General features: G+C 47.3%; 1 protein-coding gene across 1 annotated transcript in view; it reads left to right on the plus strand.

Moving 5' to 3' along the window:
- The window catches only part of LOC120922124, a 62,361-nt gene extending 49,992 nt beyond the window's left edge, over positions 1 to 12,369 (plus strand). The window contains exons 13-15 of the mRNA XM_040334597.1: positions 451 to 534; positions 3,163 to 3,300; positions 12,051 to 12,369. Coding sequence (XP_040190531.1) covers positions 451 to 534; positions 3,163 to 3,300; positions 12,051 to 12,131 — 303 coding nt within the window. The 3' untranslated portion in view covers positions 12,132 to 12,369. The remainder of the gene's footprint in view (positions 1 to 450; positions 535 to 3,162; positions 3,301 to 12,050) is intronic.
- Positions 12,370 to 13,471: the final 1,102 nt, after the last annotated feature.

Here is a 13,471-nt window from a genome sequence, read left to right on the forward strand (position 1 = left end):
GCCAATGTCAGTGTTAATTAACCCATTGTGCTGAATTACTGGCCAATGTCAGTGTTAATTAACCCCTTGTGCTGAATTACTGGCCAATGTCAGTGTGAATTAGCTTTTTCATGCTGCAGGGTTTGAAAATAAATACTCTGTTCCAGAGTGTTTCGAGTTTAGCCGAGCTGTCTCCGAGTATTTCCGAGTCTCTCGGGCGCCCACCCCCCCACCTCTGGCCACATGCGGTATTGTATGCAAGAGAAGTCAATGTGGAACAAATTCTTTTCATTTCCATTGACTTCTATGGGGAAGCTCGCTTTGATATGCGAGTGCTTTGGATTACAAGCGTTCTCCTGGAAGGGATTTTCCTCGTTATCTGAGGTTCTCTTGGAAAGTTCAGCTTTACATTCATATTATATGTATATTGAGGGGGGTAAAGTGTGTTTTATGATGTATAATATCCCACAGATAAGCAGAGTAGCGGCGGCGTCGGCCATTGTACGGATAGCAGATGGGAGACGGCGGGAAGAACTGGAGAGGTTTGGTGCTCAGGTGAGAATAATCAATAAATACATCCGAAATGGGAATACAATAAAGTGCGGGGGAGGGGGGAGGCAACACCGGACCCCGCCCTAGGGAACCGGACTTTATAGGCTCAGAATGGGGGGACAGACAGAGATATAGAACAACATAATGGGGATATTTACAAATCCACCTTCCACTACAAGTGTAAATCTGAGGGGAAGCTCTGACATGAGGGGAAGCTCTGCTGATTTTATCATCCAATCATGTACAAGCTAAAATGCTGTATTTTATTTCCCTTCCATGTCCCCCTCAGATCTCCAGCGACTGAACTTTCCACTCGTAGTGTGAAGTGGGTTTGCCTTTAGTAAATAACCCCCAATGTCTTTATTAACAAACATTAAAATAGAGTTTCTAAAAACATAAAATAATCCACATAACAATGTTACAAATACTCTACTCGTGGTCCCGGGAGGTGTAAGATGGCATCAGTGCAGAAACTGTGTGCTTCCGGAAAACCTGGTCTGCCAGCTCAGCGTTTCGCCAAATACACGGCTTCCTCAGGACCTCAATGTGGCAAAAAGAGCAACACTGAGGCCTGAAGTCCAGTTTCATTGGTCCAAACCGTCCGTGTGTACGCCCCATCGGTCTGTGGTCCTTCGGACAAAAATGATAGAACTTGCTTTAAAATCGAACCGATGGACGGCTGACCGTCGGTCAAAACCGATGGTTAGTACACAAAAGCATCGGTTCAAAACCCGCGCATGCTCAGAATCAAGTCGACGCATGCTTGGAAGCATTGAACTTTGTTTTTTTCAGCACGTCGTGTGTTTTACGTCACCGCGTTCTGACCCGATCGGATTTTGAACTGATGGTGTGTACGCACATCAGGCCGTCAGGTCACTTCAGCGGTGAACCAATGGAAACGGCCCGTCGGATTATTCTCATCGGATGGACCGGTCGTGTGTACGCGGCTTAAGTATGTTTAATAAAGAGAAAAATATATATATACTTCCAAACATCTCCATATAGTTATTTATGGTCACACACTTCTAAAGTAAAATTGTTCACATTGATGTGGGGATCAGAAGACGTCCGTATAGCGGGGCCTGCGGGGCATCAGAGAATACGGCTGCGGGGCATCAGAGAATACGGCTGCGGGGCATCAGAGAATACGGCTGCGGGGCATCAGAGAATACGGCTGCGGGCATCAGAGAATACGGCTGCGGGGCATCAGAGAATACGGCCTGCGGGGCATCAGAGAATACGGCCTGCGGGGCATCAGAGAATACGGCTGCGGGGCATCAGAGAATACGGCTGCGGGCATCAGAGAATACGGCTGCGGGGCATCAGAGAATACGGCTGCGGGGCATCAGAGAATACGGCTGCGGGGCATCAGAGAATACGGCTGCGGGGCATCAGAGAATACGGCTGCGGGCATCAGAGAATACGGCTGCGGGGCATCAGAGAATACGGCCTGCGGGGCATCAGAGAATACGGCCTGCGGGGCATCAGAGAATACGGCTGCGGGGCATCAGAGAATACGGCTGCGGGCATCAGAGAATACGGCTGCGGGGCATCAGAGAATACGGCTGCGGGGCATCAGAGAATACGGCTGCAGGGCATCAGAGAATACGGCTGCGGGGCATCAGAGAATACGGCTGCGGGGCATCAGAGAATACGGCTGCGGGGCATCAGAGAATACGGCCTGCGGGGCATCAGAGAATACGGCCTGCGGGGCATCAGAGAATACGGCCTGCGGGGCATCAGAGAATACGGCTGCGGGGCATCAGAGAATACGGCCTGCAGGGCATCGGGGGACTCCATTGGCTGGTGGAATACGGCCGCGGGCAGCAGGGGAGTGCAGAGACCTGAAAGGCACACCTCCCAACATTTTAAGATGGCAATGAGGGACACCTACTGGCAGATGTATGTAGGCATAGGACACACCCCCTTAAAGGAGAGTTCGCAAAAAAAAGGTTAATTAAACCCACAAGTCCTTTTTTTACCACTAATATTCCTTTATATCGGCTTCTAAAATTTACAAATGCAGCAATTTAGAAATCGGATGGAAGGTTTATCTCTGGGAAACACTTTTTGAAAGATAAACGATAGAACTATAGAGATCAGACCGACATGAGGGACAGCGCTTCCAACCAGGGACAGTCCCTCGAAATCCGGGACAGTTGGGAGCGATGTGAAAGGTAGTAGTGGGGCCCCTAAGTACATATCACACAGTATCGGGGAACATACAAAGAACTTACTGGAGGGTGTCAGGCGTTGGGCACAGAGAGATACCTGCAAACAGAAAAAAAACAAAAGGGATCCACAGAGGAAAGATAGCAAAAGTTCTTTAGTGTGAAGACATTCATGAGACACCAATAACAATAAATCCCCCAATGCCCCCCGCAGGCCCCGCTATACGGACGTCTTCTGATCCCCCAATGCCCCCCGCAGGCCCCGCTATACGGACATCTTGTGATCCCCTCATCAATGTGAAGATAAATAACTTTATGGAGATATTTGGAAGTTTCTGTCCGGGAGAAAGTCCGGACAGTAATGATAGATTTGGGGTAATAATCGAGTGATCGGCATTCCGATCACCCCCTAATCTGCCATTCATTGTGTGACTGTATAATAAATAATGTTCTACCGCAGGATATAATTCGGACGTATCTGCCTGAAGACGCCATTGACACGTACGCTCCGCAGCCGAGCGGGAGAAAATTATCCGACCTCCTCGCTCCGTCCGGACAGGAAGAGTTCCCCAAACGTCTGGCGATCTGGTGCAGGAAGGTAAATGGAGAGGAGCTGACACTTTGTTTTGGGAAAATTATTACCAAAATAGTGCTGGCTAGAGAAGGGAAAAAGTTTGGCGCCGCGCTGCGAACTCTATTAAATCTATGGGACCCGAACATGAAAAATCGAAAGTGCTCATTTTGAAGGCTTATATGCAAGTTATTGCCCATAAAAATGGTATGGGGGCCTGGGTATGGGGGCCTGGGTATGGGGGTCCGGGTATGGGGGCCTGGGTATGGGGGTCCGGGAATGGGGGCCCGGGTATGGGGGTCCGGGAATGGGGGCCTGGGTATGGGGGTCCGGGAATGGGGGCCTGGGTATGGGGGTCCGGGAATGGGGGCCAGGTATGGGGGTCTGGGAATGGGGGCCCGGGTACTGCCAGTTTTTAAAGGGGCAGGGATTCTACTGATGCTAAAAGTGAAATAATAAAAATTAAAAATTCCTTTAAATATCGTGCCTGGGGGGTCCCCTTAGTCTGCCTGTAAAGTGGCGCATCTTTACCATGTATAGAACCTGCCGCAGCAATAATAACATTTATAAAGAATAAAAAATGACATTTAAATTGTCGGCAATACAAAAAAAAATGGCATGACGCCCCCTAAATCCATGCCAGACCCTTATTCAAGCAGCCCGACAGGTCAGGGAAAGGGGGGACGGACAAGTGAGCGCCCCCCACCTTCTGAACCACACCAGGCCACATGCCCTTAACATGGGGGGAGACAGGCTCTGTCCCCAAAACAGCTTGTCCCCATGTTGATGGGAACAGGGGCCTCTTCCCAATAGGGTCTGCAGGCGGGGGAGTTATCGGAATCTGGAAACCCCCTTTAACAAGGGGCCCCCAGATCCTGCCCCCCCAATAAAAAAAAACAGTACAAAACAATGTCCCCCGATGTAGAATGTCCCCCGATGTAGAATGTCCCCCGATGTAGAATGTCCCCCGATGTAGAATGTCCCCCGATGTAGAATGTCCCCCGATGTAGAATGTCCCCCGATGTAGAATGTCCCCCGATGTAGATCCATTCTCATTTACGACCGACGCCAGATCCGGAAAAAAAATGCTTCCCCGTCAACGAAGACTAAGCGCCTCCTGCAGGCTCCGCCCTTTGACAGTTCTTTTGTCAGAAACGTCTCTTCTTTTTTGTAACACGGCACGGCTTTTTTACTTGGTGAATGGGTACAATGTACCCCATAACTCGCTCACATAGGGGGGGCTTTGGGGTGGGAGGGCAAAGCCCCCCGCTACACCAAAGCACTCCCTCAAGTTGAGGGCATTTGGCCTGGTATGGTTCAGGAGGGAGGCGTGCGCTCACCCCCCCTTTTCCGGGCTGCCGGGCTGCATGATTGGATAAGGGCCTGGCATGGATTTTGGGGGGACCCCACGCCATTTTTTTTCACGGTTTTCCATAGCCGGCAATGATTTTTTTCATTCGGCTGTCAGCGGGGAAGCCCATTGACAGTTGATGACTCATCCGTTGTTAAGGACACGGCAGGCCTGCTCCTTAACAACCAGCTAATCACTGTGCCCTGATTGGGTAAAGCTTTGCCCAATCAGGGCTTAGACTGCACTGTGCAGCATGCAGTGCATTGGGGGACGATCGGGGGACAAAAATCCAGCCGAGTGCCCGGCAAATTCGGACGTTCGCTGAATAGGCGAAGTTCAGGCTGAAAACTTTCCCCCAACTCTAGTTCTGGCCGGAGAAAGTGGAACCAAAAATTCAATGGAGGAGACCCAATCGTCTGCCCCGGAAACCAGATAAGTGTTAGGGAAGACACCAGAGATAAGTGTTAGGGAAGACACCAGAGATAAGTGTTAGGGAAGACACCAGAGATAAGTGTTAGGGAAGACACCAGAGATAAGTGTTAGGGAAGACACCAGAGATAAGTGTTAGGGAAGGTCACCAGAGATAAGTGTTAGGGAAGACACCAGAGATAAGTGTTAGGGAAGACACCAGAGATAAGTGTTAGGGAAGGTCTCCAGAGATAAGTGTTAGAGAAGACACCAGAGATAAGTGTTAGGGAAGACACCAGAGATGAGTGTTAGGGAAGACACCAGAGATGAGTGTTAGGGAAGGTCACCAGAGATAAGTGTTAGAGAAGGTCACCAGAGATAAGTGTTAGAGAAGACACCAGAGATAAGTGTTAGGGAAGGTCACCAGAGATGAGTGTTAGAGAAGGTCACCAGAGATGAGTGTTAGGGAAGATACCAGAGATAAGTGTTAGGGAAGGTCACCAGAGATAAGTGTTAGGGAAGACACCAGAGATAAGTGTTAGGGAAGACACCAGAGATAAGTGTTAGGGAAGGTCACCAGAGATGAGTGTTAGGGAAGGTCACCAGAGATGAGTGTTAGGGAAGGTCACCAGAGATAAGTGTTAGGGAAGACACCAGAGATAAGTGTTAGGGAAGGTCACCAGAGATAAGTGTTAGGGAAGACACCAGAGATAAGTGTTAGGGAAGACACCAGAGATAAGTGTTAGGGAAGGTCACCAGAGATGAGTGTTAGGGAAGGTCACCAGAGATAAGTGTTAGGGAAGGTCACCAGAGATAAGTGTTAGGGAAGACACCAGAGATGAGTGTTAGGGAAGACACCAGAGATAAGTGTTAGGGAAGGTCACCAGAGATAAGTGTTAGGGAAGGTCACCAGAGATAAGTGTTAGAGAAGGTCACCAGAGATAAGTGTTAGGGAAGACACCAGAGATGAGTGTTAGGGAAGACACCAGAGATAAGTGTTAGGGAAGACACCAGAGATAAGTGTTAGGGAAGACACCAGAGATAAGTGTTAGGGAAGACACCAGAGATAAGTGTTAGGGAAGACACCAGAGATAAGTGTTAGGGAAGACACCAGAGATAAGTGTTAGGGAAGACACCAGAGATAAGTGTTAGGGAAGGTCACCAGAGATGAGTGTTAGGGAAGGTCACCAGAGATAAGTGTTAGAGAAGGTCACCAGAGATAAGTGTTAGGGAAGACACCAGAGATGAGTGTTAGGGAAGACACCAGAGATAAGTGTTAGGGAAGACACCAGAGATAAGTGTTAGGGAAGACACCAGAGATAAGTGTTAGGGAAGACACCAGAGATAAGTGTTAGGGAAGGTCACCAGAGATGAGTGTTAGGGAAGGTCACCAGAGATAAGTGTTAGGGAAGGTCACCAGAGATAAGTGTTAGGGAAGGTCACCAGAGATAAGTGTTAGGGAAGACACCAGAGATAAGTGTCAGGGAAGGTCACCAGAGATAAGTGTTAGGGAAGGTCACCAGAGATAAGTGTTAGGGAAGGTCACCAGAGATAAGTGTTAGGGAAGACACCAGAGATGAGTGTTAGGGAAGACACCAGAGATAAGTGTTAGGGAAGACACCAGAGATAAGTGTTAGGGAAGACACCAGAGATAAGTGTTAGGGAAGGTCACCAGAGATAAGTGTTAGGGAAGGTCACCAGAGATGAGTGTTAGAGAAGGTCACCAGAGATAAGTGTTAGGGAAGACACCAGAGATGAGTGTTAGGGAAGGTCACCAGAGATGAGTGTTAGAGAAGGTCACCAGAGATAAGTGTTAGGGAAGGTCACCAGAGATAAGTGTTAGGGAAGACACCAGAGATGAGTGTTAGGGAAGGTCACCAGAGATGAGTGTTAGGGAAGAAACCAGAGATAAGTGTTAGGGAAGGTCACCAGAGATAAGTGTTAGGGAAGACACCAGAGATAAGTGTTAGGGAAGACACCAGAGATAAGTGTTAGAGAAGGTCACCAGAGATAAGTGTTAGGGAAGGTCACCAGAGATAAGTGTTAGGGAAGGTCACCAGAGATAAGTGTTAGGGAAGGTCACCAGAGATAAGTGTTAGAGAAGACACCAGAGATAAGTGTTAGGGAAGACACCAGAGATAAGTGTTAGGGAAGGTCACCAGAGATGAGTGTTAGGGAAGGTCACCAGAGATAAGTGTTAGGGAAGGTCACCAGAGATAAGTGTTAGGGAAGGTCACCAGAGATAAGTGTTAGGGAAGGTCACCAGAGATAAGTGTTAGGGAAGACACCAGAGATAAGTGTTAGGGAAGGTCACCAGAGATAAGTGTTAGGGAAGACACCAGAGATAAGTGTTAGGGAAGGTCACCAGAGATAAGTGTTAGGGAAGACACCAGAGATAAGTGTTAGGGAAGGTCACCAGAGATAAGTGTTAGGGAAGACACCAGAGATAAGTGTTAGGGAAGGTCACCAGAGATAAGTGTTAGGGAAGGTCACCAGAGATAAGTGTTAGGGAAGACACCAGAGATAAGTGTTAGGGAAGGTCACCAGAGATAAGTGTTAGGGAAGGTCACCAGAGATAAGTGTTAGGGAAGGTCACCAGAGATAAGTGTTAGGGAAGGTCACCAGAGATAAGTGTTAGGGAAGGTCACCAGAGATAAGTGTTAGGGAAGACACCAGAGATAAGTGTTAGGGAAGGTCACCAGAGATAAGTGTTAGAGAAGGTCACCAGAGATAAGTGTTAGGGAAGACACCAGAGATACGTGTTAGAGAAGGTCACCAGAGATAAGTGTTAGGGAAGACACCAGAGATAAGTGTTAGGGAAGGTCACCAGAGATAAGTGTTAGGGAAGGTCACCAGAGATAAGTGTTAGGGAAGACACCAGAGATAAGTGTTAGGGAAGGTCACCAGAGATAAGTGTTAGGGAAGACACCAGAGATGAGTGTTAGGGAAGACACCAGAGATAAGTGTTAGGGAAGGTCACCAGAGATAAGTGTTAGGGAAGACACCAGAGATAAGTGTTAGGGAAGGTCACCAGAGATAAGTGTTAGGGAAGGTCACCAGAGATAAGTGTTAGGGAAGGTCACCAGAGATAAGTGTTAGGGAAGGTCACCAGAGATAAGTGTTAGAGAAGGTCACCAGAGATAAGTGTTAGAGAAGGTCACCAGAGATGAGTGTTAGGGAAGGTCACCAGAGATGAGTGTTAGAGAACACACCAGAGATGAGTGTTAGGGAAGGTCACCAGAGATAAGTGTTAGGGAAGGTCACCAGCGATAAGTGTTAGGGAAGGTCACCAGAGATAAGTGTTAGGGAAGGTCACCAGAGATAAGTGTTAGGGAAGACACCAGAGATAAGTGTTAGGGAAGGTCACCAGAGATAAGTGTTAGGGAAGACACCAGAGATAAGTGTTAGGGAAGACACCAGAGATAAGTGTTAGGGAAGGTCACCAGAGATAAGTGTTAGGGAAGGTCACCAGAGATAAGTGTTAGGGAAGGTCACCAGAGATAAGTGTTAGGGAAGGTCACCAGAGATAAGTGTTAGGGAATACACCAGAGATAAGTGTTAGGGAAGACACCAGAGATAAGTGTTAGAGAAGGTCACCAGAGATAAGTGTTAGGGAAGGTCACCAGAGATAAGTGTTAGGGAAGGTCACCAGAGATAAGTGTTAGGGAAGGTCACCAGAGATAAGTGTTAGGGAAGGTCACCAGAGATAAGTGTTAGGGAAGGTCACCAGAGATAAGTGTTAGGGAAGGTCACCAGAGATAAGTGTTAGGGAAGGTCACCAGAGATAAGTGTTAGGGAAGGTCACCAGAGATAAGTGTTAGGGAAGGTCACCAGAGATAAGTGTTAGGGAAGGTCACCAGAGATAAGTGTTAGGGAAGGTCACCAGAGATAAGTGTTAGGGAAGGTCACCAGAGATAAGTGTTAGAGAAGGTCACCAGAGATAAGTGTTAGGGAAGACACCAGAGATAAGTGTTAGAGAAGGTCACCAGAGATAAGTGTTAGAGAAGGTCACCAGAGATAAGTGTTAGGGAAGACACCAGAGATAAGTGTTAGAGAAGGTCACCAGAGATAAGTGTTAGGGAAGGTCACCAGAGATAAGTGTTAGGGAAGACACCAGAGATAAGTGTTAGGGAAGGTCACCAGAGATAAGTGTTAGGGAAGACACCAGAGATAAGTGTTAGGGAAGGTCACCAGAGATAAGTGTTAGGGAAGACACCAGAGATGAGTGTTAGGGAAGACACCAGAGATAAGTGTTAGGGAAGGTCACCAGAGATAAGTGTTAGGGAAGACACCAGAGATAAGTGTTAGGGAAGGTCACCAGAGATAAGTGTTAGGGAAGGTCACCAGAGATAGGTGTTAGGGAAGGTCACCAGAGATAGGTGTTAGGGAAGGTCACCAGAGATAAGTGTTAGGGAAGGTCACCAGAGATAAGTGTTAGGGAAGACACCAGAGATGAGTGTTAGGGAAGACACCAGAGATAAGTGTTAGGGAAGACACCAGAGATAAGTGTTAGGGAAGACACCAGAGATAAGTGTTAGGGAAGGTCACCAGAGATAAGTGTTAGGGAAGGTCACCAGAGATGAGTGTTAGAGAAGGTCACCAGAGATAAGTGTTAGGGAAGACACCAGAGATGAGTGTTAGGGAAGGTCACCAGAGATGAGTGTTAGAGAAGGTCACCAGAGATAAGTGTTAGGGAAGGTCACCAGAGATAAGTGTTAGGGAAGACACCAGAGATGAGTGTTAGGGAAGACACCAGAGATAAGTGTTAGGGAAGGTCACCAGAGATAAGTGTTAGGGAAGACACCAGAGATAAGTGTTAGGGAAGGTCACCAGAGATAAGTGTTAGGGAAGGTCACCAGAGATAGGTGTTAGGGAAGGTCACCAGAGATAAGTGTTAGAGAAGGTCACCAGAGATAAGTGTTAGAGAAGGTCACCAGAGATGAGTGTTAGGGAAGGTCACCAGAGATGAGTGTTAGAGAACACACCAGAGATAAGTGTTAGGGAAGGTCACCAGAGATAAGTGTTAGAGAAGGTCACCAGAGATAAGTGTTAGGAAAGATACCAGAGATAAGTGTTAGGGAAGGTCACCAGAGATAAGTGTTAGGGAAGGTCACCAGAGATAAGTGTTAGGGAAGGTCACCAGAGATAAGTGTTAGGGAAGACACCAGAGATAAGTGTTAGGGAAGGTCACCAGAGATAAGTGTTAGGGAAGGTCACCAGAGATAAGTGTTAGGGAAGGTCACCAGAGATAAGTGTTAGGGAAGGTCACCAGAGATAAGTGTTAGGGAAGACACCAGAGATGAGTGTTAGGGAAGACACCAGAGATGAGTGTTAGGGAAGACACCAGAGATAAGTGTTAGGGAAGGTCACCAGAGATGAGTGTTAGGGAAGGTCACCAGAGATAAGTGTTAGGGAAGGTCACCAGAGATAAGTGTTAGAGAAGGTCACCAGAGATAAGTGTTAGGGAAGGTCACCAGAGATAAGTGTTAGGGAAGACACTAGGGTTGTCCCGATACCACTTTTTTAGGACCGAGTACAAGTACCGATACTTTTTTTCATGTACTCGCCGATAACGAATACCGATACTTTTTTTAAATGTCATGTGACAGTTTTCAAACCACAATACAGACTAAGGATATTTTCTTTAGAATTATGAAGAACTCTAACTCAAGACATTATAAAAGAATAAAAATGAGTAAAAATGAATAAACATGTTTTATTTGCTTGTCACGCAGTAGTAAAAAACTCAAAGAATTTTCATAGAACATGTTGATAAATACAAAAAAAGTATTCTATTTAGGCATCGGGAGCATTTGCGCGAGTACGAGTACTCCCGCAAATACTCGGTATCTGGACAACCCTAGAAGACACCAGAGATAAGTGTTAGGGAAGGTCACCAGAGATAAGTGTTAGGGAAGGTCACCAGCGATAAGTGTTAGGGAAGGTCACCAGAGATAAGTGTTAGGGAAGGTCACCAGAGATAAGTGTTAGGGAAGACACCAGAGATAAGTGTTAGGGAAGGTCACCAGAGATAAGTGTTAGGGAAGACACCAGAGATAAGTGTTAGGGAAGGTCACCAGAGATAAGTGTTAGGGAAGGTCACCAGAGATAAGTGTTAGGGAAGGTCACCAGAGATAAGTGTTAGGGAAGGTCACCAGAGATAAGTGTTAGGGAAGACACCAGAGATAAGTGTTAGGGAAGACACCAGAGATAAGTGTTAGAGAAGGTCACCAGAGATAAGTGTTAGGGAAGGTCACCAGAGATAAGTGTTAGGGAAGACACCAGAGATAAGTGTTAGGGAAGGTCACCAGAGATAAGTGTTAGGGAAGACACCAGAGATAAGTGTTAGGGAAGGTCACCAGAGATAAGTGTTAGGGAAGGTCACCAGAGATAAGTGTTAGGGAAGGTCACCAGAGATAAGTGTTAGGGAAGGTCACCAGAGATAAGTGTTAGGGAAGGTCACCAGAGATAAGTGTTAGGGAAGGTCACCAGAGATAAGTGTTAGGGAAGGTCACCAGAGATAAGTGTTAGGGAAGGTCACCAGAGATAAGTGTTAGGGAAGGTTAGGGAAGGTCACCAGAGATAAGTGTTAGGGAAAGTTAGGGAAGGTCACCAGAGATAAGTGTTAGGGAAGGTCACCAGAGATAAGTGTTAGGGAAGGTTAGGGAAGGTCACCAGAGATAAGTGTTAGGGAAAGTTAGGGAAGGTCACCAGAGATAAGTGTTAGGGAAGGTCACCAGAGATAAGTGTTAGGGAAGGTTAGGGAAGGTCACCAGAGATAAGTGTTAGGGAAAGTTAGGGAAGGTCACCAGAGATAAGTGTTAGGGAAGTTGCCGCCAATTACATTCATAATTCTACATTATTATTCCAAGTCGGCATCTTCCATATTGACCAAGTTGTGTCGGTGCCGATGATGTCATATTGGAGCTCCGCCTTCGGACTCCCCTGGGCTGGCTTTGCTATGGAAGTTTTTATTTCTCAGCCATTTACTAAAACAAAATTCTCATTTTCTTTTCAGTATCTCAGAACCTTCTACCAACCCCCGAAGGAAACTGACATTTCTAATTCTGAAGATAAAGGAGAACCCCACCTGAGCTGAACCTGATTCCCTGAACTTCTTCCAATAAACCATCACAGACCGACCGACCGACCGACCAACCAATGTCAGACTCCGAAGACCGAATACTGAGGACCATGAAATCCATTACACATGGGGGGCTTAAATATGAGGGTTTAATCACAGCGATCACCACACCAGTTATAGTGTCCCTGATCACCCCCACACCAGTTATAGTGTCCCTGATCACCACACCAGTTATAGTGTCCCTGATCACCCCCACACCAGTTATAGTGTCCCTGATCACCCCCACACCAGTTATAGTGTCCCTGATCACCACACACCAGTTATAGTGTCCCTGATCACCACACACCAGTTATAGTGTCCCTGATCACCCCCACACCAGTTATAGTGTCCCTGATCACCCCCACACCAGTTATAGTGTCCCTGATCACCACACACCAGTTATAGTGTCCCTGATCACCACACACCAGTTATAGTGTCCCTGATCACCTCACACCAGTTATAGTGTCCCTGATCACCACACACCAGTTATAGTGTCTCTGATCACCACACACCAGTTATAGTGTCCCTGATCACCACACACCAGTTATAGTGTCCCTGATCACCACACCAGTTACAGTGTCCCTGATCACCACACCAGTTATAGTGTCCCTGATCACCACCACACACCAGTTATAGTGTCCCTGATCACCCCCACACCAGTTATAGTGTCCCTGATCACCACACCAGTTATAGTGTCCCTGATCACCCCCACACCAGTTATAGTGTCCCTGATCACCCCCACACCAGTTATAGTGTCCCTGATCACCACACACCAGTTATAGTGTCCCTGATCACCACACACCAGTTATAGTGTCCCTGATCACCTCACACCAGTTATAGTGTCCCTGATCACCACACACCAGTTATAGTGTCTCTGATCACCACACACCAGTTATAGTGTCCCTGATCACCACACACCAGTTATAGTGTCCCTGATCACCACACCAGTTACAGTGTCCCTGATCACCACACCAGTTACAGTGTCCCTGATCACCACCACACACCAGTTATAGTGTCCCTGATCACCACACACCAGTTATAGTGTCCCTGATCACCACACACCAGTTATAGTGTCCCTGATCACCACACACCAGTTATAGTGTCCCTGATCACCACACACCAGTTATAGTGTCCCTGATCACCACACCAGTTACAGTGTCCCTGATCACCACCACACACCAGTTATAGTGTCCCTGATCACCACACACCAGTTATAGTGTCCCTGATCACCACACACCAGTTATAGAGTCCCTGATCACCACCACACACCAGTTATAGAGTCCCTGATCACCACCACACACCAGTTATAGTGTCCC

The sequence above is a fragment of the Rana temporaria genome, unplaced genomic scaffold (genome assembly GCF_905171775.1).
Source record: "Rana temporaria unplaced genomic scaffold, aRanTem1.1, whole genome shotgun sequence".
NCBI lineage: Eukaryota > Metazoa > Chordata > Amphibia > Anura > Ranidae > Rana > Rana temporaria.